The sequence below is a fragment of the Nycticebus coucang genome, chromosome 14 (genome assembly GCF_027406575.1).
Source record: "Nycticebus coucang isolate mNycCou1 chromosome 14, mNycCou1.pri, whole genome shotgun sequence".
In the NCBI taxonomy this organism is placed as follows: domain Eukaryota; kingdom Metazoa; phylum Chordata; class Mammalia; order Primates; family Lorisidae; genus Nycticebus; species Nycticebus coucang.
Genome location: NC_069793.1, coordinates 19,241,470 through 19,266,890, shown reverse-complemented (window position 1 = coordinate 19,266,890; position 25,421 = coordinate 19,241,470). Strand labels below are relative to the sequence as shown.

The window sequence follows — 25,421 nt, the reverse complement described above, 5'->3', positions numbered from 1 at the left end:
AAAGTGAAATAACTTCTCTGAGCCTATTTTTAGCCCGGCAAAATGGAAATGCTATCACCTACCTTACAGGGTTGTCACAATGATTAAAAGAGATAATGGATAAAACAGTATGTAGGTGCTCGGCACCTGTAGCATAGTGGTTATGGTGCCAGCCACATACATGGAGGCTTGAGGGTTCGAGCCCGGCCTGGGCCTGCTAAACAACGACAACTGTAACAAAAAATAGCTGGGCATTGTGACGGGCGCCTGTAGTCCCAGCTACTCAGGAAGCTGAGGCAAGAGAATCGCTTAAGCCCAAGAGTTTGAGGTTGCTATGAGCTATGATGTCACAGCACTCTACTGAAGGCAACATAGTGAGATTCTGTCTCAAAACAACAAGAAAAAAGTACTTGTTATGACTGGCCCATAATACGTACACAGTCACTAGCTTCACTTCAGTTGCTGTTACTACATAGAGCTAGAGTTGTCTCCTAACATGTCAGCAGGGGGAGCTCCCCAGATTTTTGTGGGTTTCCCCCCACCAAATATACCTGATAGAGTTGCTGTACCTTTAAATGTGTTTATATCTCTTTAAGTATGAGTCTAGAATTTGTGTTGCTGAAGATGGGGCATGCCCTGGGTTCATGACTGATTGGAGGCCACCAGGAACCTACAGAACTGTGGAGATAGCACCAAGGAAGAAGAGATGAACATTAACAGACTATCAAAACACTTCTCTAGGGCGGCACCTGTGGCTCAGTGAGTAGGGCGCCGGTCCCATATGCCGGAGGTGGCGGGTTCAAACCCAGCCCCGGCCAAAAACCACAAAAAAAAAAAAAAAAAAAAACACTTCTCTATAGTAGCTTCTATTTTCTGTTATTGCTCTTTAAGGCCCTTGTGGGAGAAAACAGAATAGATCTTGATTTTCTGCATATCCATTTTTATTGTAACTCTGAATGACACGGGTGGGGTCCACTGGAGATTCATGTGCCAGTACTGGGCACATCTCCTAAAACTGCAGGTATGTGTCTGCTTCTCCAGGGCTGCCAATTTTCCAAGTATCACCCCTACAAAAAGCCATTCACCATATAAAAGTTCCACTTAACATTTATAGCTAGGAACTAAATGGCAAGACTGAAATACAGCCAACCACCTAGACTGTGAGCTGCAGGAGGGAAGAGATCGTGTCTTATTCACTTTGGTAGCCTAGAACAGTGCCTGGCACCTAAGAGCTGCTGAATAAACATTTGCTGAATGTAACTGCTCTGGGGCCATTACAACCTCATTCCAATCATACAAGACAAGGTACCTTTCCAGGAAAATTAGGAGTGCTTACTACTAAAAGGTCAATTTCTTTTTCCCTCTGAAAGTTGTATTATAGCAGCTCCATTACATGATCACAAGTAAATTTAATAAAAAGGAAAACATCTGTATGCAGGAGGACAAGCAGGCTCAAGGAAAAGGCTGTTACATAACAGGATTTTCCTTAGCAAGCACCACTAGATCATAAAAAGCTATGTCCAAAGACATGATTGCAAGAGGGACCTTACCTAACAATTGCAATCAGTGTAACCTGGCTTATTGTACCCTCAATGAATCCCCAACAATAAAAAAAAAAAAAAAAGCTATGTCCAGTAACCACATAAAATAGAGGAATTAAAACATACAAGAAAAATGCTGGGGCGGCGCCTGTGGCTCAAGGAGTAGGGCACCAGTCCCATATGCGGGAGGTAGAGGGTTCAAACCCAGCCCCGGCCAAAAACCACAAAATAAATAAAATAAATAAAGACAATGAGCTTTTTAAAAAAAAAAAAGAAAAATGATGAAGGTCAACAAAGTTCCTTGGGAACTCACTCCGTCTTCTAGAGTAAGGTCCTGGAAAAAGAATGATATTTTGATGCTTTGTCTTTAAAACAACCGTGGGGAAGCAGATTAGAAGGTAGGTTAGAGTGCAAGCTCTGGAGTCTAGCAACTGGACTCAGGTCAAGCTCCTTTCCTTCCTAGCTGCATCACTCTGGGTAGTTAGGCCCTGGGCTCCAGGTTCTTCCACTGCTAATTAGCTAACAGCACCTATCTCATAGGATTATTGTAAGACAGAAATGAAGTATATGTAAAACACTTTAAAATACTCCCTAGCATATAGCAAGTGCTCAAAAATGGTAAGGTTTTTTGTTGCTATTATTATTATTAGAAATTTTCTCAAGAGAAGAAAACAAATAATACAACTACCAATAGAATCTAGAGCACTGGTTCTCAACCTGTGGGTATCTACCCACAGGAACTGTATTAAATGGTCGTGGCATTAGGAAGGTTGAGAACCAATGATCTAGAGGAACATAAAAATATTCACATACTATGGGGGCTTTTAAGAAATGGGCACTGTATGGCGGCACCTGTGGCTCAAGGAGTAGGGCGCCGGCCCCATATACCAAAGGTGGTGGGTTCAAACTCGGCCGTGGCCAAAAACTGCAAAAAAAGAAAAGAAATAGGCACTCTAGAATATGTACCTTGAAAAAAATGGAAGAAACTACTTTAATTGTGAATGGAAACCATCTGATAATGTAACTTAAAAGTGAGGTCTAGGGAGTTTACATTTCCTTCTCCTAATGGCATTTTGCATCCTTTGCTAGACAGATTTTCTTTTTTTTTTTTCTTTTTGTAGAGACAGAGTCTCACTTTACGGCCCTCCGTAGAGTGCCATGACATCATAGGACTCACAGCAACCTCCAGATCTTGGGCTTCCGCGATTCTCCTGCCTCAGCCTCCCAAGCAGCTGGGACTATAGACGCCCGCCACAACACCCAGCTATTTTTTTTTGTTATTGCAGTTTGGCCAGGGCTGAGTTTGAACCCGCCATCCTCGGTATATGGGGCCGGTGCCCTACTCACTCAGCCACAGGCGCCACCCAGCTAGACAGATTTTCTGAGTAGATTTTCCATCTGTAATCAACTGTCTGTTGAACACAGCCCCTATATCCAAAGGTATCTGTAAGTGAAATTAGGCCATTAGAAGTCAGACAATGGGGCATAAAGTAGGGAATAGAAAAGGGAGGTAAAGAGTTATACGAGGAAAGGAAGAAAAAAGACAATGTACAGCTGTTCCAACAAAGCTAAATGCCAAGGAAACAGAGATTTGCCAGCAGTAGAGGAGCAGGAGGTGCTGTGTGGGGTGGTAGAGGCAGATGTCTGGAACAAAGAAGGGTGGAGAAAAAACTCTGTAGTACTGCCTGGCAGCAAGTGATTATCTGTCAGCGAGGCGCTTTCATGCGCTTTTCACATGGAAGTGGCAAGGAGAAGCACAGTGCTATAAGGGTTTACAACTAGGGCCAGAGCACTCCTCAGAGAAGGCAGTCAGGAGACCAAGGTATTGTGTCTAGGGAGTTCTGGTATTTAGCAGAGAACCCACTGAGGTTTCTAGGTTTTCTGGGCTGTGATGTTGACTCAAATATACTACTTAGGAAATACCACTCCCCATGGCCTTGATGCTGTCACAGAAGCTTGCTTACATATCATAAAATAAAGCCTGCAAGGTTCCCACAGCCTGATAGTGCCACTGCCTCAGCAGATCCCTCCCTACCTTTAACCACATGGTCCACATTTTCCAAAACAGATGTCATTTAAGAAATTTTAATGAGTAGGGCAACGGCCCTGTATACCAGAGGTGGCAGGTTCAAACCTGGCCCCGGCCAAAAATAGCAAACAAACAAAAAACAGAAACAAAGACATTTTAATAAAGATAATTATTAAAGATACCTCTAAATGTGGCTTTTTATACCTTTTATGTCTTTGTACACAGAAATCATAATGTGACGTATTGATTGGAAGAGGGGAGAAAGAGTGTGATAAGGGAACAACTTTTGTTTTTTGTTTATTTTGCAGTTTTTGGCCGGGGCCGGGTTTGAACCCACCACCTCCAGCATATGGGGCCGGCGCCCTACTCCTTTGAGCCACAGGCACCGCCCTAGGGGAACAACTGTTGTCACCAAGCTTTGTTTCTTGCTCCAGAGACTGACCAGAAACAAGAGCACACATCATGTCTCAAGGGTCAAAACACTGGTCACTCAGCTCTTCAACCATTATAAAACTGCCTCGATAGAACCTGCCCAGCCCATTTTTTGTTCTATGGGTATTTCTAAGCCACCTCCACGAGTTTCTCCCATTCCTCCTTCCTCAGAAGACTCCACAGTGCCCGGAAACTTCATGTGCTGGCAGCAGCAAAGGGTTGGAAAGGTGTGCATTAAGCTCCTAATTAAATCGCAAGATCTGGCTCATGAAGTATCTCACCAACTGAAACATGAACAAGACACTTTTATCATTCAATTAAAAGCATAGCCAGAATCTAATTGCTGGATTAAGAAACAAATGTTTTCAACAAATAATTTTTTTGTTTTTAAAAAACAGGTCTGAAAGAAGTGGAAATAAGAAAGAGAAAGCTTTTGTCAATCCTGTGATTTCCTGCTTTGAAGTAAGGTACTAAGCATAGGACCCCCAAACAGAGTCTTCAGCCAGATGCCAAGACATCATCATGTCAACACATGGAAGGGAGAGAGCTTTATGTGTCTCCCTGCCCCTTCGTATTTTCAAAATCCAAAGACATATTTCCTTACCTGCCAGAACCCTGTTTACAGAAGAGTGAGTAGCCAAGCCAGGCTGTCCACGTTCATGAAAAATCCCAGCATAAGGCAAGTACTCAGGCAGCAAAAAACGCCTACAAGAAGGAATCGCATGTGAAAAACCAACTAAAGACTACACAAAACAAAAGAGATACACTACTACCTATCTACACTCAAAAATCTAGGCTATCGGATTCACTGAACCTAAGGAATACAGATGCCCAGAAAGGAGTCAAAATTCCCTGGATTTGTTTCCCACAGATTTTTTTTACCTCTTTCTTGCCTTTCCTTTTAAAGTAAGGTTCCTGTGGGAACCTTTTTAAAAAAACCTTTTAAAAAAAATTTTTTTTTTTGAGACAGAGTGTCACTATGACACCAGAAATGAGGTTTTGCTCTGGCTCAGGCTGGTCTTGAGACTGTGATCCCAGACAATTCATCTGCCTCAGCCTCCCAGAGTACTATGATTACAGGTATGAGTCACCTTGACTGGCCCCCAAAAATTTTTTGTAGAGCAGGGCAAGGTGGTTCACGCCTTTAAACCTAGTACTCTGGGAGGCTGAGGCAGGAGGATCCCTTGAGCTCACAAGTTCAAGATCAGCCTGAGCAAGAATGAGAACCCCTGTCTCTACTAAAAATCAAAAAATTTGCTAGACATTGTGGCAGGCTTCTGTAATCCCAGCTACTTGGGAGGCTGAGGCAGGAGGATCACTTGAACCCAGGAGTTTGAGGCTGTTGTGAGCTAAGCTAACATCATGGCATTGACCTGGGCAACAAAGTGAGACTGCCTCAAAAAAAAAAAAAAAAAGATAAAAAGATCACTCGAAGGCTGGGCATGGTGGCTCATGGCTATAATCCTACTGCTCTAGGAGGCCAATGTGGGTGGACTGCTTGAGCTCAGGAGTTCAAAAACCAGCCTGAGCAAGAGCGGGATCCCTTCTCTAAAAACAGCCAAATGTTGTGGCGGGCCCCTATAGTCCAAGGGAAGAGGATTACTTTTTTTTTGTAGAGACAGAGTCTCACTTTATGGCCCTCGGTAGAGTGCCGTGGCATCACACAGCTCACAGCAACCTCCAACTCCTGGGCTTAAGCGATTCTCTTGCCTCAGCCTCCCGAGTAGCTGGGACTACAGGCACCCGCCACAACACCCAGCTATTTTTTGGTTGCAGTTCAGCCGAGGCCGGGTTTGAACCCGCCACCCTCAGTATATGGGGCTGGCGCCTTACCAACTGAGCCACAGGCGCCGCCCGGAAGAGGATTACTTTGAGCCCAAGGGTTTGAGGCTGCTGTGAGCTATGATGCCATAGCACTCAACCAAGGGTGACAAAGTGAGATTCTGTCCCCAAAAAAAAAAAAAAAGATTTGAGCCTAAGAATTCGAGGCTTCAGTGAGCTATGGTCATACAGCCTGGGTAAAGTAGTAAGACCTCATCTAAAAATAAATAAAAAATAAAGTTCCACCAGGTGTGGTGACTTATACTTGTAATCCTAACTCTTTGGGAGGCGGAGGCCATAGATTGCTTGAGCTCAGGCATTCAAGATCAGGCTGAAGAAGAGTAAGACCCCATCTCTACTAAAAAAAATATAAAAACCAGCTGGTTGTAGTCCCAGGCACCTATAGTTCTAGCCACTTGGGAAGCTGAGGCAAAAGGACTCCTAAAGCCCAAGAGTTTGCTGTGAGCTCGACCCAGGGCAACAGAGTGAAAATCTGTCTCAAAAAATTTTTTTAAATTATAATGCCCCAAGGCTTCTATTCTTGAACAGGATGCTCCCAATGCCACTCTTCTATTTCTTTTCATTGTAGCTAAGCATCACCTGTCAAGTCTTCAGACGGCAGGACTGAATTATAGGCTAACTAGTAAATAATTCCAGATATAGACAATCTAAAAACCAGAAAGTGGGTTTAAAACTACATCCTAGGCTCTAATAAAGCTTTTCTCTGTTGCTAACAACCCAGTTTTTACCTTGGGACAAAGCGTCCAAGTGAAGGTGCAGACATGCGGGCATTACGTGGGGCTCGGTGCCTGGATCTGTCACCATTGTCCCTGGAGAAAACAGAAAGACTACACGTAAGAGAGTCACTAAGGCAGAATTATCCCCCAGCCCAAAAGACAAGCATCCCCAAAACTAAATTTCAATATTTAGGAGAGAAACCCACAGAAAGCAATCATCTGATTCCTCAGTAATTTTTTTTTTTTTTTTTTGGAGATAGAGTCTCACTATGTCACCCTTGGTAGAGTGCTGTGGTGTCACAGCTCACAGCAACCTCCAACTCTTAGGCTTAAGCAATTCTCTTGCTTCAGCCTCCCAAGTAGCTTAAGCAATTCTCTTGCTTCAGCCTCCCACTATAGGTGCCCACCACAACACCCAGCTATTTTTTGGCTGCAGTTGTCATTGTTGTTTGGTAGGCCCAGGCTGGGTTCAAACTCAGTGTATGTGGCTGGCGCCCTAGCATCTGAGCTATAGGCACTAAGCCTGATTGCTCAGAAATTGAGTTAAACACTAATAAAACACATTTCTAAAACATTTATGAGCATTTACCAAGTTTATGAAGGAGGAGGAAGATTTTTCTTAAGTTACTATAGTCTCTGAACGCTGAAGCATCTGAAATTGAAGCCAAGTTTAGATCTTGGGATCTATAATGCATATATATATAAAGTTCCTATATTGCAAGAAAATGTGTCTTTGAGGGTCTTAAAGGGAAAAAAAAATTCCCCCATCAATTTCATTTGACAAATGGTTATCTTCAAATGAACTCTGATATGTCTTCTGTGTGAAAAAAATTGGTGAAGTGAAAGAAAAAAGAAAAAAAACACAAGAAAAAGACAGTACCTTCATTTAGAGACTAAAAAATTGGCAATGGTGAAGAATATCAGAAAATCCAATCCAAAGCCAGATCATCTGAGTAAAAAGATTAAAGTATAGGTGTTTTCTTTATGGACTTTTAAAGCAATAGTAATAGCCAACATTTATTAAATACCTACTAAGTTCCAGTACAAAGGTTATTAATGTTTAATAATAACCCCATTTAATCCTTCTAGCTATTCCATGATAATTCTGTTTTACAGATAAGAAAACTAAAAACCAAATACACAAATATCCAAGGTCCTACAACTAGTAAGTGGCTAAGACAGGTTTCAAGGAAGATCTGACTGTGAAGCCCTGGATCTTTCCACTATGCTTCACTGATTCCTACAAGAAAAGAACTTTGCATGTTTTAGTTTCCAAAGCATCAAAGAAACAGCAAATCAAAGGCCATTGGCTGGCCAGAGCAGTTAATTAGCTGCTTAATGAACTCCACAAAATAAATGAACCTCTGGATAGCTTGATTTGGAACATTTTCTGAATTCCTTTTGGATTATCTCCAAATCAAAGAGATAATCTTCAGACTGGCCCCTTTCTCCACCGGGAGAATCACAAGCCAGAAACAAAAGCCTACCATAGTTTTTATATCTCGGTAGAATTGGCTGTTGAGCATTAAGAGATGAATCAATACCAGGGATATTGGAACATGATCCATTAAAAGTCAGCGTATTTGGTTTTTCTTTTCCCAAAAGAAAAAGCACATTATTGTTTTTCTTAACATGTCACATTTCTTTAATGACTTGAAATTCTGTAGGTGAAAGAATGGGTGAGGAGACACAAAGAAAACTAAATGGAAAATAAAGCTCAGGCCTGTAATCCCAGCACTCTGGGAGGCCGAGCCAGGTGTAAGGCCTGACTGAGCTCAGGAGTTTGAGACCAGCCTAAGCAAGAGTGAGACCTCATCTCTACTAAAAATAGAAAAACGCCTAAGGCAGGCTTTATGGCAGGGGCATGTAGTGCTAGCTACTTACTACTCAGGAGTCTGAGGCAACAGAATTATTTCCACCTGGAATTTGAGATTGCTGTGAGCTATGATGATGCCATGGCGCTCTACCCAGAGTGACAGAGTGAGACTCTGTCTCAAAGAAAAGGAAAATAAAATAGTGATTAATGAGATTAGCAAGAGGGACTTTACCTAACAAATGCAATCAGTATAACCTGGCTTTTTGTACCTTCAATGAATGCCCAATAAAAAAAAAAAAAGAAAAAAGAATAATGAGATTAAAAGCTCCTTACTGTGGTTACTGGGAAGCCCCAAATTATTACACATATCCACAAAAGAGTAGCTGAATATCAAACAAGATAACTTTCAAATTAATGATACTATTATTTTTCAAATATATGTAAATTCCAACTGTGATCAGTTAAAGTACTAATTCACTTAAAAGTACAACTGCATTCATGATAGCTTTTCATTATAGTATCTTTTACTTACTAATAGGCACTAAAAGTATAACTAAGTATCATGAGACTAGTTAGACCTGTCTCTTAAAAAAATAAATCAAAAACTAAGATAGAAAAAAGCATCATGGGGCAAATCCAATTACTTGATTTTACAGCTATGTAACAGAAGTGGCCTCTTCAGAATCACACTTTGGAGCTGACAATTTGTTCCTGGAAGGTCCAAAAATTCACTTTCTTCTGGACTAGGAAAAATACTCTGTCTGGTGTTGGTAGGGGTGAAGAACAGGGAAGGGGAAGCCAGCACACTGTAGAACACTGAGCAGGTGCCAGTGCCCAAAGATGACACACAGTTCCATGAAATGATGCAAGAAGGCAAAACAGAACAATGTACAAACACTGGGGATAGGAAACCTGTGGACTCCTGCATTAATCTCATTATTCTTTTAAACCACTCTTTTATTTATTTATTTATCTATTTATTTATTGGAGATAGAGTCGGAGCGCCACGGCATCATCTACCTCACAGCAACCTCAAACTCCAGGCTCAAGCAATCCTGTTGCTTCAGCCTCATGAGTAGCAGCTAGGACTACAGGCCCCCACCACCAAACCTGCCTGCATATATCACAAGCATTTTTTTTTAATTGTTCTTAAACCTAAAAACAGGGCAGGGCCTGTGGCTCAAAGAATAGGGTGCCTGCCGGAGGTGGCATGTTCAAACCTAGCCCCGGCCAAAAACTGCAAAAAAAAAAAAACCTAAAAACAATCAACTTCTTTCTGATTCTGTTGTATATGTACACCATGGAATACTATTCAGCCATTAAAAAAAATGGAGACTTTACATCCTTCATATTAACCTGGATGGAAGTGGGTTAAGATGTTAAAGTTTGTGTTACATGGGCAACACCTGTGGCTCAAAGAGGTGGGGCGCCGGCCCCATATGCTGGAGGTGGCGGGTTCAAACCTAGCCCCGGCCAAAAACCACAAAAAAAAAAAAAAAAAAAGAAGTTTGTGTTATATGTATTTTGCCACAACAACAATTAAAAAAACCCAGGTGTGTGATACAAAACATAGCTAGAGATAATAGCTGTACATGCATCATTACAAAAGTTTTGAGATACATAAAAGTCAATAAATGTAAAATCCATGCGAGGAAAACAAATGAAGCTCTCCCATCAAAACCAATGAGCCAGCCAAGTTGAAAACTAGCATGGGTGAACCAGAAAGGACACTGTCAATTGTGTTTCTTGGGAAGTAAAATAATGCACCATAACACAGTCTGTCTCAAAACACTTGTAGTGGCCTGTAGAGATTATTAGAAAATATATAAAGGGAAATAAATGATATCAGCTGGCTCAGACATAAGCAAAATCTCAGACTGGAGATTACATCAGGCACCAAAACAGAGGCAATATATTGAGAGGAATAGCTTATTTAACATCTTAACTAAGAATGATGAAGCAATAACTAAATGGCATCTCAATAAACTGTACAGAAGATTTCAAATTGAAAGTGTTGTGAATTCTACCAAAGGAGAATGACCAAATAGGACCCAGAATGATTAGGAAAATGTAAAACATGGTAAACACTTAATATGAGACGCTGCCTATGGGAGAAAAAACCCAAAGAGCTCTAGGAGAAAAGAGCCTATAATAAAACATTTACTAACCAGGAAAAACTTTGAAAATAGGAATGGATAAAGTGATAGAGTTGACTCAGCACCCATAGCACAGTGGGTATGGCACCAGCCATGTACACCCAAGGTTGGTGGGTTCAAGCCCAGCCTGGGCCAGCTAAATAGCAATGACAACTGCAACAAAAAAAAATGGCTGGGCGTTGTGGCGGGTGCCTATAATCCCAGCTACTTGGGAGGCTAAGACAAGAGAATTGCATAAGCCCAAGAGTTTGAGGTTGCTGTGAGCTGTGATGCCACATCACTCTACTGAGGGTCACATAGTAAGACCCTGTCTAAAAAAAAAAAAAAAAAAAAAGTGATAGGGGTCAGAGTGGACATCAAAAGAACAAGATAAACAAGGGTGGGGGGGGAAGCACTCAATTTTAGCACTAAAACACAAAAATCCCAGCCCAAAGGTACAGTTCTGAATTTAAAAAAGTTATTAATACAAGGAATAACTAATGATTATACAGTATAAAGAAAGGAGGATCCAGCAATAAGGAATTACAATGGGGAAACAAATTTCAGTGCATAGGACATGTTGAGGGAGAACTGAAGCAGGAGGACGATAATGATAAGAGTTCGAAGAAAAGAGCAAATAAATTAAAAGTACTTAAAATAATGATATATTTAGAAAACTATCAATGAGGAGCGGCGCCTGTGGCTCAACGGAGTAGGGCGCCGGCCCCATATGCTGGAGGTGGCGGGTTCAAACCCAGCCCCGGCCATAAACTGCAAAAATAATAATAAATAATAATAATAATAATAATAAATAAAAGAAAGAAAAAGAAAACTATCAATGAATCCCCAATAATAAAAGAAAAAAAGGAAAAAAAAAAAAAGAAAGAAAACTACATAGAATCTGCCATTCATTTCAGTACTGATACAAGGTAAACAAAAAGCAAGGCTCTATGTCTTGAAAGAAGGAAAAATTAGCCAAGTAGAGACTGGATATGAGCAGGCTGGAAGATGAACGCCAGATGGGCAGTGGGAAAAGGCAGACCCAGATGGATAGTTCACCTTAGAAATGCTGAAGGGTGCTAAATACTGACCTCTAACTTAACATAGACCAAGCCCTTTCCATGGGTGGAGACTTAACAAGTGAAAAACCAAGTACACAAATATTGTTCTTCCAACATGGGAGGAATACTTTTCAGGGAAACACCTGAAAATCCTCATCAGTGAAATCCTCATCAATTTCAACAGCCAGGAACTGCCTTTAAGCCAGCAGGGTATAAGCTGGCTGGGTTATTAATGGCTTTCCCAGTTGTTGAACTCTGCATCTCTGATTAACTCTCAGAGGGGTATTTAAGAAGGAGGGGGAAAATATCTTTTCTTATGAAAGATTTTACCATAAAAAAAAAAAAAACCCTTCAAACAATCAAGCATCCAAGACAAGTGCTAAATACAAGAAGACGCATTTCCAGAACAAGAGAGAAACACAGCAGCGACTCTAGCTAAATGTCCAGGATTGATTGCCTCAGAGAGAGGCTGTAATTTAAAGGAATGAAAAATGCACCTACAGACTCCTGTCTGAGTCCTGATCAGACAGTCAGGTTGTCACTGTTGTCACTGCTCCTCACTGACAAACAGCTCTGACTTGGGCCTTTATAAATGAAGGTCTTTGCAGCAAAAAGCTCAAAAGGCCATTGTTTTCTTGACAGCATACATTTGACTTTGCTGAAAACTAGACTTTAAAAAAACAACTTGTTTCCCTACACTCTTCTGTTTCTATTGTATCTCTAGATAATAGATGCCTAGTTGGTATTCCTTTCCCTGGATGGCACACTAGGGAAGATCTTGGTCAAATCCTTTCCTTACTTGATTCTGTTATTAAGAAACTGGGGGCCCAATCTTCACTTTGAAAAACTGTGCACACATGCAAGGGCTTAGATTTCTGGAAGAAAGGCACAGTCCCAACTGCTATCATTCACAGGGAAAAGCTAATAACCTAGGTCTCCTAGAACTTCGGAGCCTTCATTTTCTCCAAGAAATACTAATAGAAGCAATAATTACCATTTACAAATTCCTCTCCTCCCTTATTCTACCTTTTTTTTTTTTTGTAGAGACAGAGTGTCACTTTATGGCCCTCGGTAGAGTGCCGTGGCCTCACACAGCTCACAGCAACCTCCAACTCCTGGGCCTAAGCGATTCTCCTGCCTCAGCCTCCTGAGCAGCTGGGACTACAGGCGCCCGCCACAACGCCCGGCTATTTTTTGGTTGCAGTTCGGCCGGGCTGGGTTTGAACCCGTCACCCTCCGTATATGGGGCCGGCGCCCTACCGACTGAGCCACAGGCGCCTTTTAATTTCATCTGCCTACATTATGCAAACCCATACTCCCCCACTGTGCATTTTATGTTAAAAAAAAATAAGCATGTAAGGCTTGGCGCCTGTACACAGTGGTTACGGCGCCAGCAACATACACCGCAAGGCTGGTGGGTTCAAACCTGGCCCACGCCAGCTAAACAACGACAACTGTAACAAAAAATAGTCGTGTGTTGTCGCGGGTGCCTGTAGGTTGAGGCAAGAGAATCGCTTAAGCCTGAGAGGTTGAGGTTGCTGTGAGCTGTGACGCCATGGTACTCTACCAAGGTACCAAGGGCAACATAGTGAAACTCTGTCTCGAAAAAAAAAAAAAAAAATTAGCATGTAAAACTATGGGTTATGCACCCCCCTTCCCCAACCCTTAGAGGTTTAATTCTTTTCTTCGGTATTTTCCCATTCTAAGCCCAGTCACAATCCAGACATATTCTACAAATTTAGTTCAAAATTGGCTCCAGTAACAGTACAAAAAAATGACCTGGGTAGCATTTTACTTAGAGAAATATGAAGCAAGATGGCTCTGCCCTCAGGCAGCTTATTTCCCCAGGAACATTCACAAACAGGTCCCATGTTAGGAAACACCAAGGCTCTTATGCTCAGTACTTAGAATTTAATCCTCAAATATGCCCTTCTATACTGCACTTGCTGCTTTCTAACTGGTTCCCCCGCATCAGTACTCTTACCACATTAGGTCACCTTAACCAATGAGTTCAGAGTTAGCTGCCTAAAATACATACTGAATAACAGCTGCCCCCAGATAAAGTCTCTACGTCTTAGCCAGGTACTTCAGGTTGTCCATAATTCAGAGCTTTCTAATATCTCTCTCATAACACAAATACTCCACAACCCTAGTCACATATTTTTTCGGAGCCCCCTTAATAAATCTTGTACATCTCCTGTCTCTGGGCTTTTGCTTAAGCTTTTCCCTTTACCTATAACCATCCTCCACACCAATTTCTATACCATAGTCCTATGCAGTCGTCAACATTCACCTCAAATCCCTAAAGTCTTCTCACATCTCCCCAAATATTCTCTCCCTTCATACAATGCTGACCTAGTACTTCAGTGGTAACTTATTTATTACAGTCTCTTTTTATGTTTATGTAAAGATCCATAGCTTAAAATGCTTCAATGATTCCTTCTCACCTGTGAGATAAATGTCACCTCCTTTGCAAGGCATACAAGAATCTCTTAGAGGTAGCACCACCCTAATGCTCCTCATTTCCTGCCACAAATGTGGGTTTTATAGTCTAGCTACACCTCTCAAAAAGGCAATTTTCAGCTGGGCATGGTGGCTCACATGCCAGCATTCTGAGAAGCTGAGGCGAGAGGATCCCTTGAGGTCAAGAGTTCGAGACAATGGGGCGGTGCCTGTGGCTCAAAGGAATGGGGCACTGGCCCCTTATATTGGAGGTGGCAGGTCCAAACCCAGCCCTGGTCAAAAACTGCAAAAAATTTTTTAAAAATATAGAGTTGGAGACAAGCCTGAGCAAGAACAAGACCTCATCTCCACAAAAAAAAAATTTGAAAAATTAGCTGGGCACAGTGGCATGCACCTATAGTTTCAGCTTCTTGGGAGGCTAAGGCAAAAGGATGTCTTGAGCCCAGGAGCATGAGGATGCAGTGAACTATAATCATGCCACTGTGCTCTGTCCCAGGCAACAGAGCATCCATGCTGTTTCATGTATCCATGGTCATGTATTTATAGCTAATCCTCAAATAATATCATTTCCTTCAAAACTGTTTTCTATAATGTTGATAAGGAAAAAAACATTTCTGACTGCGTCTGCTATCTGTGTAGAGGCTGCATGTTCTCCCCACGTTGGCATGGCTTTTCTCTGGGTACTCTGGTTTCCTCCCACATCTCAAAGATGTACATGTGTGAAGTGAACTGCTGTGTCCAGGCTGTCTCTGTCTGTCTGGGGGAGTGGAGTGTGCCCTGCAATGGAATGGTGTCCTAGCCAGGGCTGGTTTTCCTCTAAGCACCCTGAGCAGCTGGGGTAGTCTCCAGCCACCCATGACCCTGAACTGGAAAGAGCATGTTAGAAAAGAAATGAACAAGTAAATATAAATTATTATAAAATAAAAATCTGTAAAGTATGCAATAATCACACAGATGAACAACGATAACACAGTATGAAAGTACTCAGAGAGCCCATCATATTTTGAACTGCCCAGTGAAGGTGTTCCTTATAATTCTCACTTCACAAACATTTATTCCTTGATTTAACCCACCACCATTAAGACCATCATCACTCATTGACTGACCAAAAACTGGGTAAAATTATATTATTTTTATTAATCTTTCTTAAATGTAGGTATAACTCACATTTATTTCAAAGTTTAATATTCGAAGGGTTTAGGGCTGGGCAATCCCTAAATCCCAGCATTTGGGGAGGCCAAGGCAGGGGGATCACTTGCCCAGGAATCTGAGACCAGCCTGGGCAACATGAGAGATTCCAATCTCTACAAAAAAATAAGAAAATTAGCCAGGTATGATGGTTCATGCCTGTAGTCTCAACTACTTGGGAGAATGAAGCAGAAGGATCACTTTAGCCCAGTAGTTTAAGGATTCAGTGAACTATGATTGGACCACTACACCACTCCAGCCTGGGTGACAGAGCAAGATTCTGCCCCTTTTAAAAAAAATAAAGGAGGTCAAGCATGTGCAAGGCTCAGGCCTATAATCCTCCTACTCTGGGAGGCCAAGGCAGGAAGATCATTTGAGGTTAGGAGTTCGAGACCAGCCTAAGTCAGACCCCATCTCTAGCCAAAACAGAAAAATTAGCTAGATATGGTGGCCCACACCTGGGAGGCTGAGACAGGAGGACTGCTTGAGCCCAGGAATTTGAGGCTGCCGTGAGCTAGGCAGATGCTATGGCATTCCAGCCTTGGCAACAGAGGGAGACTTTGTCTCAACAAAAAAAAATGGAAGGAAGGAGAGAGAGAGAGAGAGAGAGAGGGAGGGACAGAGGGAGGGAAGAAGGAAGGAGTATTTTGGGTCTTTATGTAGAAGTTTGGTGATGCTTCTGTTACCAGAAATATGCCCACAGCAACTTAACTCTTATTTATATAAATTAGCCTATGGTAAAATTGGTTTCGTTATAGTTGTTTCACTTAAAGTCCTTGTTTCCAAGGAGGACTTACTGTACTTGCCTTCCTCCTAAATATATCTACAGAACGACCCTATTTTAAGACTCACAGCTTTCTCTTTTATAAGCCCAACTTATAAAAACAATCAGCCACTAAAAAAACCAAATAAGTGAAATTATTTAAGATTCTCTGGTAAATAGGAAAGGAACAGTTTTTATCTCATCCCACTTCAAGAACTAATTCTGTAGAATACTACATTCAATGTATGTAGATGCGAGGCTGATCCCTAACTACTAAAGCAGGTTACGCACTGTAAAGAGAATTGTACTTCTAATATTAAAGAGTCCGTGGTTTGTTTGTAAGACAAAAGAAAAGATAAAAGCAATTCTATTTCAGTATGAATAGTAGACAATATCCCCCTCCTGATTTCAGATGCCAAGTTACGCTTCTCTTTCTTGGCTATAAGGTACGTATTTGTTATTAGAGAATAGTCATTAACTCCTATAGAGGTCCCGGAATCTCTGAGCTCAGAAGAAGAGCAGGAGTTAAGCACCACCAAGGATGTCTGGCTTCATTCACTAGGCTGGAATTTCTAGCCAGGAGAACTTGAAGCATATGAGTCTCACAAAGCTGTCAGAATTATCACCTGATGAGAGTAGTATTATCTGGTTTCCAGCATAATTTCTTTGCCACGATTCAAACTAGATTTCAGTTATATCAAAGGGGCAGATGAAAAATATTAAATTGTGAACTAAAGGCAAGCAACTTCCTCTATGCCACACCCAGTCAGACAGCAGAACTGAACAACAGCCTTCAGAGCTCTCCTTGGCTACAGCATACACCAAGAAGACCTTTTAATGACCTCCTTGCCAGGTGTCCAACAAAGAGACCATAAAAGGAAAAGCTCTTGCTATATGAGGCTCTTATGTACAAGAGTATATGGTACTGCTGGAATATATCATGTCAAACTAAGGAGTCAGAATCAATCTCTGGTACCCAGAAATGATTGTCACACTCACAACTTAACATTTTTGCATACAAGCATATCTCAGAGATATTGCAGATTCAGTTCCAGACCAATGGAATAAAGTGAATATTGCAATAAAGCAAGTCACACAAATTGTTTTGTCTCCCAATATATGTAAAAGTTTTGTTTACTCTATACTATAGTCTGTTAGGTGTACAAAAGCATTATGTCTAAAAGAACAACGTACATACCTTAATTTAAAAATACTTTATTGCTAATAAATGCTAAAGACCATCTGAGCCTTCACTGAGTTGTAATCTTTTTGCTGATGGAGGGTCTTGCCTCGATGTTAATGGCTCCTGACTGATCAGGGTGGTGAAGGTTGGGGTGGCTGTGGCAATTTCTGAAAATAAGACAACAATGAAATTTGCTGCACCAACTGAATCCTCCTTTCACACAGGTTTCTCTGTAGCATGTGCTGCTGTTTGACAGAATTTTACCTGCGGAAGAACTTCTCTCCAACTTGGGAGTTAATCCTCTCAAACCCTGCTTCTGCTTTATCAAGTAAGTTTATGTAGGATTCTATTTCCTTTGTTGTCATTTCAACAATGTTTCCACCATCTTTACCAGGAGTAGATTTCATTTTAAGAAACCACTTCCTTTGCTCATCTATAAGAAGCAATTCCTCATCCATTCAAGTTTCATCATGAGATATCATCAATTCAATTACATCTTCAGACTCCACTTCTAATTCTAGTCCTTTTGCTATTTCTACCACACCTGCAGTTATTCCCTTCACTAAAGCCTTGAACCCTTAAAATCATCCTGGTATCGACTGGTATCGAGGACTGGTATCGATTTCTTCCAAACTCCTGTTACTGTTGATTTTTTGACATCCTCCCATGAATCATGAATGTCTTTAATGGCATCTAGAATGGTGAATCTTTTCCAGAAGGTTTTCAATTTACTTTGCTCAATTAGAGGAATCACTATGTATGGGCAGCTCTAGCCTTACAAAACGTATTTCTTAAATAAGAAGACCTGAAAGTTGAAATTACTCCTTGATCTATGAGCTGCAGATTGGATGTTATGTCAGAAATCATGAGAACAATGTTAATCTTGTATATCTCTACTAGAGCTCAAAGGTAATGAAGTTCATTGTTAATGTGCAGTAATATTTTGAAATAAATTTTTTTTCTTGAGCAGTAGGTCTTAAAAAAGGACTTAAAATACTCAGTAAAACGTGCTGTACACAGATGTGCAGTCGTCCAGGCCTTATTGTTCCAGTTACGGAGTACAGTGAAAGTAGATATAGGATGATTCTTAAGGATCAGAGGATTTTTGAAATAGTAAATATGCAAAAAGCTTTAACTTAAAGTCACCTAACAAGAGTCAGCCTGTCCCTCTGAAGTTCTGAAGCCAGGCATTGACTTCTCCTCTCTAGTTATCAAAGTCCTAGATGACATCTTCTTCTGAAAGAAGGCTGTTTCATCTACATTGAAAATCTGTTTTTTAAGGGCACTGGCTCCATATGCCAGAGGTGGTGGGTTCAAACCCAGCCCCGGCCAAAAACTGCAAAAAATAAAAAGAAAATCTGCTTTTTAGTATGCAGCCACTTTCATTGATTATTTTAGCTAGAATCTTCCGAATAACTTGCTGCAGCTTCTACCAGTACTTGCTGCTTTACCGTGGACTTTAATGTTATGGAGACAGCTTCTTTACTTAAACCTCATGAATCAACCTCTGCTGGCTTGACAATTTTCTTCTGCAGCATCCTCACCTCTCTCACTCAGCAAACGTGAAACTGAAGAATTAGGGCCATCTCTGGACCAGGCTTTGGCTAAGTGAATGTTATGACTGGTTGATCTATACAGACCACTAAAACTCTTTCTATATCAGCAGTAAGACTGTTCTGCTCTCATTCTAGTGTTCACTAGAGTAGTACTTTTAATTTCCTTGAGAACGTTCCCTTTGCATTTACAACATGGCTAACTGGTACAAGCAGCCTAGCTTTCAGCCTTTCTCACCAAGCTTAATCATTTCTAACTTTTGACTTAAAGTGAGTGATGTGTGACTTTCCCTTTCACTTGAAGATTTACTGGTCACTACAGAGTCATCAATTAGACTAGTTTCCTTTTTTCTGTATCTCAGGCAATAGGGAGCCCCAAGAAGGAGAAAGATGGAGGAACTGCCAATAAGCGGAGCAGTCACAACACACACTACATCCGTAACAATTAAGTTTGCCACCTTACATGGGCAGTTTGTGACACTCCAAAACAATTACCGTAATGACATCAAAGATCACTGATCATAGACCAGCATAAAGAGGTTTGAAACATCACAAAAATTAACAAAATGTAATAGAGAGATAGGAAATAAGCAACACAGCGTTGGAAAAATAATGCTAACTGCTCAACATGGGGTTGCCACAAACCTTCAATTTGAAATGCAGTATTTGTGAAGTGTGATAAAGCAAAGCTCCCCCAAAATGAGCTATCCCTAAATTTTGTCACATTATGAATTTCTGAGTAAAGGGAACCCAAATACCCAAATACAAATCAGATAAATTAAAAGAGTGAAGAAAATAAACATAATAGACCCAAAAAGATTTCATCTTAAGGCTAAAAGACTAGAATTCTTGCTAAGACGATTTTCCCAGACAGAAATCCAAAGTATAGGCCAGTATCACAATTGTAAATGAAAGACTGACTCTCTTCTGCACTAGCAACAATTTTTAAGAAGCTAAATATGGATTAGGCATGGTGGCTCACACCTGTAACCCTAACACTTTTGGAGCCTGAGGTAGGAGGATCAATTGAGACCAGGAGTTCAAGATCAGCCTTAGCAACATAGTGAAATCCCATCTCTACAAAAAATAAAAATCTTAGCCAGGCATGGTGGGGCACACCTGTAGTCCCAGCTACTCAGGAGGATGAGGCAGGAGGATCCCCTCAGCCCAGGAATTTGAGGTTGCAGAGAGCTATGATGACATCCCTGCACGCGAGCCAGGGCAACAGAGTGAGATCCTGTCTCTCTCTGTTTTTTTAAAGCTGAATATAATTACTCAGTGACTGGTATGCATGATGGAGATATTTGTGGCTGATCTAATCTGAAGCTTCAAGGCAAACCAGCTGCAGAAAGGGGCAGGAAGGGCAAGAATATGAGCTAGGGATGATTCTGGAATTGTAGTTACATTTAGAATAACAGACGATATGAAAAAAGGGGCAGAGATACTTGGAATAAAAATCATAATGGAACACATATCACTTCTTTTGCAGGTCTTAGCAAGTACTGGGACATAACGCTTAACCTGGGCTTTATAAAGGTCCCCTCTCTCATTCCAAAGGATGGTAAACAGGAAAATGAGAGTTTTCCTTATGTTTATTTGCCATCTACATTCTAGTAGGTGCTCTGGGCTTGAAAGCAAGCAGACAGCAATGTCACCAGCAGCCACACCTTTACCCTGCTTATGAAAATCTTTATGCAAAGACAGCTGCTGAGGTCTTTGGGAGAGACCTGCTAACAGCAGGTTTCTGGATGTCCTGTTTATGCATTTTGATACACACAGGAATCCTGCAGTCTCAATCCTCCTGCAGACTGAGATGAATGGCAGGAGATGCTTGCCTAGGAAAGTGGTCATTAATTCAGACCACAGAAGAACAGAAAATTTAACCTGATGCCAACTATCTTCCCCAGAGATAGATCTCGATGGTCTTCTTCTGCAGCAAGCTTGTGGGAGGGCTCAAAAATGGTTGTGCATCATTTTTAAAGGTTTTTAAATCTGCAGGACAATAATAGACACTAAATATGCTTGCTCCTGTTCTCTAATCTTAGACATATCTGGTCAAGTGGAAGGGAACCAAAAAAGATGGGATCCGAGTAATGACTCCCTGGTTTTCTGGGGACTCTATATACCTGGATGTGTAACAAATACATAAATAAAGGAGAGGGAAGAGGTCAAAGAGAAGTAGCAAAGGCAGGAGCACAATGTGCTGTGAGGGTAAAGAAACCTAATAAAAGAACACTCTCTCTTAATGGTACCCTGTTAGGGAGGATTTCAGGCCGTTATCTACCTCCACACTTTATATATCTGGGGGAAAAAAACTATAAATTATCACTATACAAGCCTCTAACTTTCCTTCTAGTTATCAAAGCTAAGGATTGGGGCATAGAAATATCAAAACGGGGGTGGCGCCCGTGGCTCAAAGGAGTAGTGCACCGACCCCATATGCCAGAGATGGCAGGTTCAAACCCAGCCCTGGCCAAAAACTGTAAAAAAAAAAAAAAAAAAAGAAATATCAAAATGGGCTGGTACATTCCCCATTCCTAACTCTCTTTCCCCAGAGATTAAGAGGGGTAACCACAAGCAGCACTCCAGGTACAGTGGAAGGAGGAGGGCAGGGAAAGAGAAAGAATGAACAGAAAGCAAATCAGCATAACCAGCCAGCAACATCCTTCACTAGAAGACCTGGACTACAACACTGAAGTGACTGATCCATAGCTGCTACTAAAAACAAGGGTCTGGTCTGCAGCAGCCCAAAAAGGAAGGCAACCTACAGCAGGGACTTTCAGAGGGGCATTAGAGGAATAAATTAGCCCCTTGTTACTAACCAGGAACAATATAGGACCTCCTAGGGAAAAAAATTAAAATAATAACAACAACAAAAAAAAAACCTAATGGAATCAGCACATGAAAGGTGAAGAAAGCAATGTAAATTCAGGTCATGCTGAAGCCAGAGGGGGCTGGGGTGAAAGCACAGGTGGGCTGGGGGAGCACAGGAGGAGGCAGTCTGACACAGGAAAATCAAGGGGGAGGGAAGGGGAGAGGAGGAGGTGGTAGCAGAAGAAAGGGAAGGTAAGACAAGAACAGAACATTTTAAACTAACCCAGAACTCTCTGGTGAAGGACAAGTCACGAGGCAAGATACAGCTCAAAGGCATGAGCCCCACGTTTCACTACTGCAAAGAAGTAACACAGACCTCAAGCGGGCATGGGGAAAGGACTAGGCAATCCACAGCACAGACTTCCAGGGCTCCAAGGCATTAGTACTGAGAGAAAGCCACACAGGCTTTTCAGCAGCATTAAGTGCCAGCAGCCTCAGGATGTATGTTTAAGCTGCTTCCCTGAATAGATCGTAGTCCTGGAAAAGCCATAATACCTTCAGAACATATTTCACCACAGTGTCTGTCTGGCAAAGTGAAGGGAGACACTCTGTTCCCTGCACTGCTGTTATATGCATCACCTCGCCCTAGAGTGGACAGAAGAGAGAGAATGTGTGCTGAGAGTCAGAAAGTAGCTCTGCTCTTCTCCCAGAGTAGACAAGCAGGGCCCATGACCTCTGCTCCATTTGCCACTTGGCAGCTGCTTCAGGCCATCCCTGCATTTCTTTTCCATTTACATCTTTCTCAGACAAATAAACCTCCCACTTGGTTTTCCTTTTGCTTCCAAGAACACAAATGCTAATACGTTTAATGATAGAATCAGGAAAGTAAATTGGACAAAGGTTTTTCCCAGTATCTTAATCCTTTCTGGGAAGAGCTTTCTCAAACATAAAGCCTTATTTGTTGCAACATGGCTCATAAGGAATTATCCATTCAGTTAAGAAAGGAAGAAGGTTGGAGGGGGAAGCAAAAACTCTTAAGACCCTATACTGACTAGACTACGGTGGGATGGAAGGCAGGCAGGGGGAAGAAAGGCTGAAATAGGATTGACAGGCTGTCCTATTTCAATAATGCCAGCAAAAATAGGAGGGAAAAATGCTTCCTTCTCTCTCTGTTTGCATGTTTCAGAATACCAAAATACAGGAATCAAAACAAGAGCCAAATGTCCAATTTGATACAAGCCAGGAAAGCTCAGTTTCAAGATGGAAAGAAACACAGGAGCAGCAGTGGAAAGAAAGCACACCCAGCAGGAAGACTGGCCCAGATTAAATCCTGGAGCCTGGGGCCTGACCTGCTCCGTTAGCTAACCCCAATCCCCCACCACGAAACACTCAAAAAGACCAAAAGAAGGAAGGAATCATCTCTCAACTAACCACATTAATATGATAGGTAACTTTCACAAGCTGGGTGGGACATAGGAGTTGGGAAACTTAGAAAATTTAGGCAAGGAATTAAGGCCTCAAAGAATTAGTCTGATCAAAGGACTAAAACAGAAAATCTACCTTTTAGAGACACCTGAGTATTTTTAAATAGAGAAAACATCTCTATCTGTATCTACTCTGCTTAAGAGAAAAAAACACCAACCCTCCTGCCTGATTTTGTCAAGACAGTATATGAGAGCCTCCCTGATGTTGTGAAGACGGCAGTACTTGAGAAGCGTTTACACAGTCACTGTACATGAAAAGGGAAATATAAATGCTGCCCAAAGACCAGTAGCCATCCTGTCTGACTCTGGTCTGGGGCCCAAGGGGCTGTCTCTGCCCATAGGTTCTGGTGAATCAGCAATGCAACTAACACAAGTAGGAGCGCTCAGGGCATTTTAAACCTCTGTCCCTCACCCCATCCTCTTATGCATAAATAATAATTTACAACCTGGAAGGAAGAGTTGCTGCTCAGACGATGGCCAACCTAGAAGCAATGAAAGAGAGGGAAGAAAGCAAGCTGAGTATGTACTTACTCAAAGTCCTCAAATTCCAAGTCGGTTCCCTCTACTGATGGACCCTGGTTGTCTGAGGAAGAGGAGGAGGTGGAGGAGCGGAGACGGTTCTGTTGGTAGCGCATAGAGCGCTGGCGAATACTGTCTCTCCGCGAGAGATACTGGATCATCCTCTGGGCGTAGTATGCAGCAGGAGATAATCTGAGAGAGACAGAGATGGACAAACACACACTAGCACTAATGTGGGGAATGCTGAGAAAGACAGTAAATCCAGCTCTCCCATGGCATCTCCCTGCTGAGGAGAACTCTGGAGACATAGAAAATAAAGGCATTTAACTCACCAGGTTTGTACTGCAGAATATGCTTATCAGCCTATCACCAATGTTTCTGTTTGGGATAAGGCAAATAGGCAGTTTAATCAGTCATCTTCTGATGAAGAGCTTCCTCTTCCTAAGAGGATAACACTGGACCTGTCTTTTTCACTTCTTAAGGGACCTCTTCTAGCTTCTCAGAGTGTCTTTTAAACAGAATCACAGCGTTTCCTTGCTCACCATTCATACGCAAAATGTAAGAAATGAAAGGGACCATAGCAATCATCTACACTTTCATTTTATAGATGAGAAAACAGATCAGGAAATGATAAGCATTAGATGATTCAAGAAGGCACCCACAGGTATCTTCAACAGGACTTCTTTCTTCTCCAACAAGTACACATAGCTCCAGATTTGTCCTAGCTCCTTAAAATGATCTCTTGGAACCTTTATCTCTCCTATATAGATTAGAGACATTTGGTATTTATAACATGGAAAAATAGTCAGGACAGAGAGTAAAATGTACTTCGGAGAATAGAAAATCTAACAGAGAAAAAGAGATCTTCTGTATTTTACAATCAGAGCATCAAAGACTACATGGGATCTGAGCAATATAGAAGGTAATAGTTGTTCATTTTCCTCTCCTTACTTTGGCTAACCCAGTAAATAATTAGCCTAGATCTATATTCTTCAAATTATGGCTTAAGTATCTTGATATGCCATGAAAACTTCTAGGGTGCCATCCCATTCCCCACATTCCCTCCTTCCTCAAGTTTTTCCCCCATTTCTCACATTCTATTATATAATTTGAGGCTATCCACTGAAAACATGAGAGAAGAACAATAAAAGAATGTTTTACATGATAATATTGAATGAACTGCTCAGAAATATCAGTCTTAAAACCTGCCTGAGGTTTTAAGAATATTTCAATAATTCCACTAGGAACTTAATCCTACAGAAACCCACAAGGATACAAAGATATATGGAAGTTCATTTGCAACATTGTCAGCATAAGTGAAAAACTGGGAAACAACTCAAATGCCCCCAAAAAAGATTAAATAAACTATATCCATACAAGGAAACACTGTGTAGCAATTAAAAAGAATGAATTATCCAGAGAAAAAACAACAACAACAAAAAGAATAAATTATCCCTGTATACTCACAGGGAAACTCCTCAGAAATAAAATTTTAAGTGGAAGAAAAATCGAAGAATGGTCTATATACATAAATACATATACAAAATTATATTTCTTGATTAAGAGAAAAACTAGAAGGGAACACAGTGTTCCTAATGAGGACTCCTGGAGACTTTTATATTTTTATACTTCCATAAATTTGAATATAAAAAGTAAAAAAGGATATATCTTTTGGGGTTTTAAATGGAAATATTAATAGTTTATCTGTATAGTATAAAAACTTATTCGCAAACATCTTACAAAGAGGTCCTCAGCAAGTCAACTGACCCAGCCCAAGGCAGATCCTGCAGTCAACTGCTTTAGGAACTAAGGCTGCCTATGAAATGCCTGTCATCAGAGGTATTGTTCTTCTGGCCAACTAGCAAATGGACTTCCCAAGTAAGCCAGCTAACAATCTTTGGAA

General features: G+C 41.3%; 1 protein-coding gene across 8 annotated transcripts in view; it reads right to left on the bottom strand.

The window, feature by feature from the left end:
* Positions 1–25,421, bottom strand: part of AMBRA1 (autophagy and beclin 1 regulator 1) — a 252,765-nt gene that overhangs the window by 115,158 nt on the left and 112,186 nt on the right. For 6 of the 8 annotated variants that reach the window (XM_053560500.1, XM_053560499.1, XM_053560502.1 and 3 more), the window contains 3 exons: positions 23,531–23,710; positions 6,552–6,632; positions 4,586–4,686 (listed from right to left, as the gene is read on the bottom strand). In XM_053560500.1, coding sequence (XP_053416475.1) covers positions 4,586–4,686; positions 6,552–6,632; positions 23,531–23,710 — 362 coding nt within the window. The remainder of the gene's footprint in view (positions 1–4,585; positions 4,687–6,551; positions 6,633–23,530; positions 23,711–25,421) is intronic. The other 2 variants (XM_053560503.1, XM_053560507.1) reach the window with 1 other exon arrangement.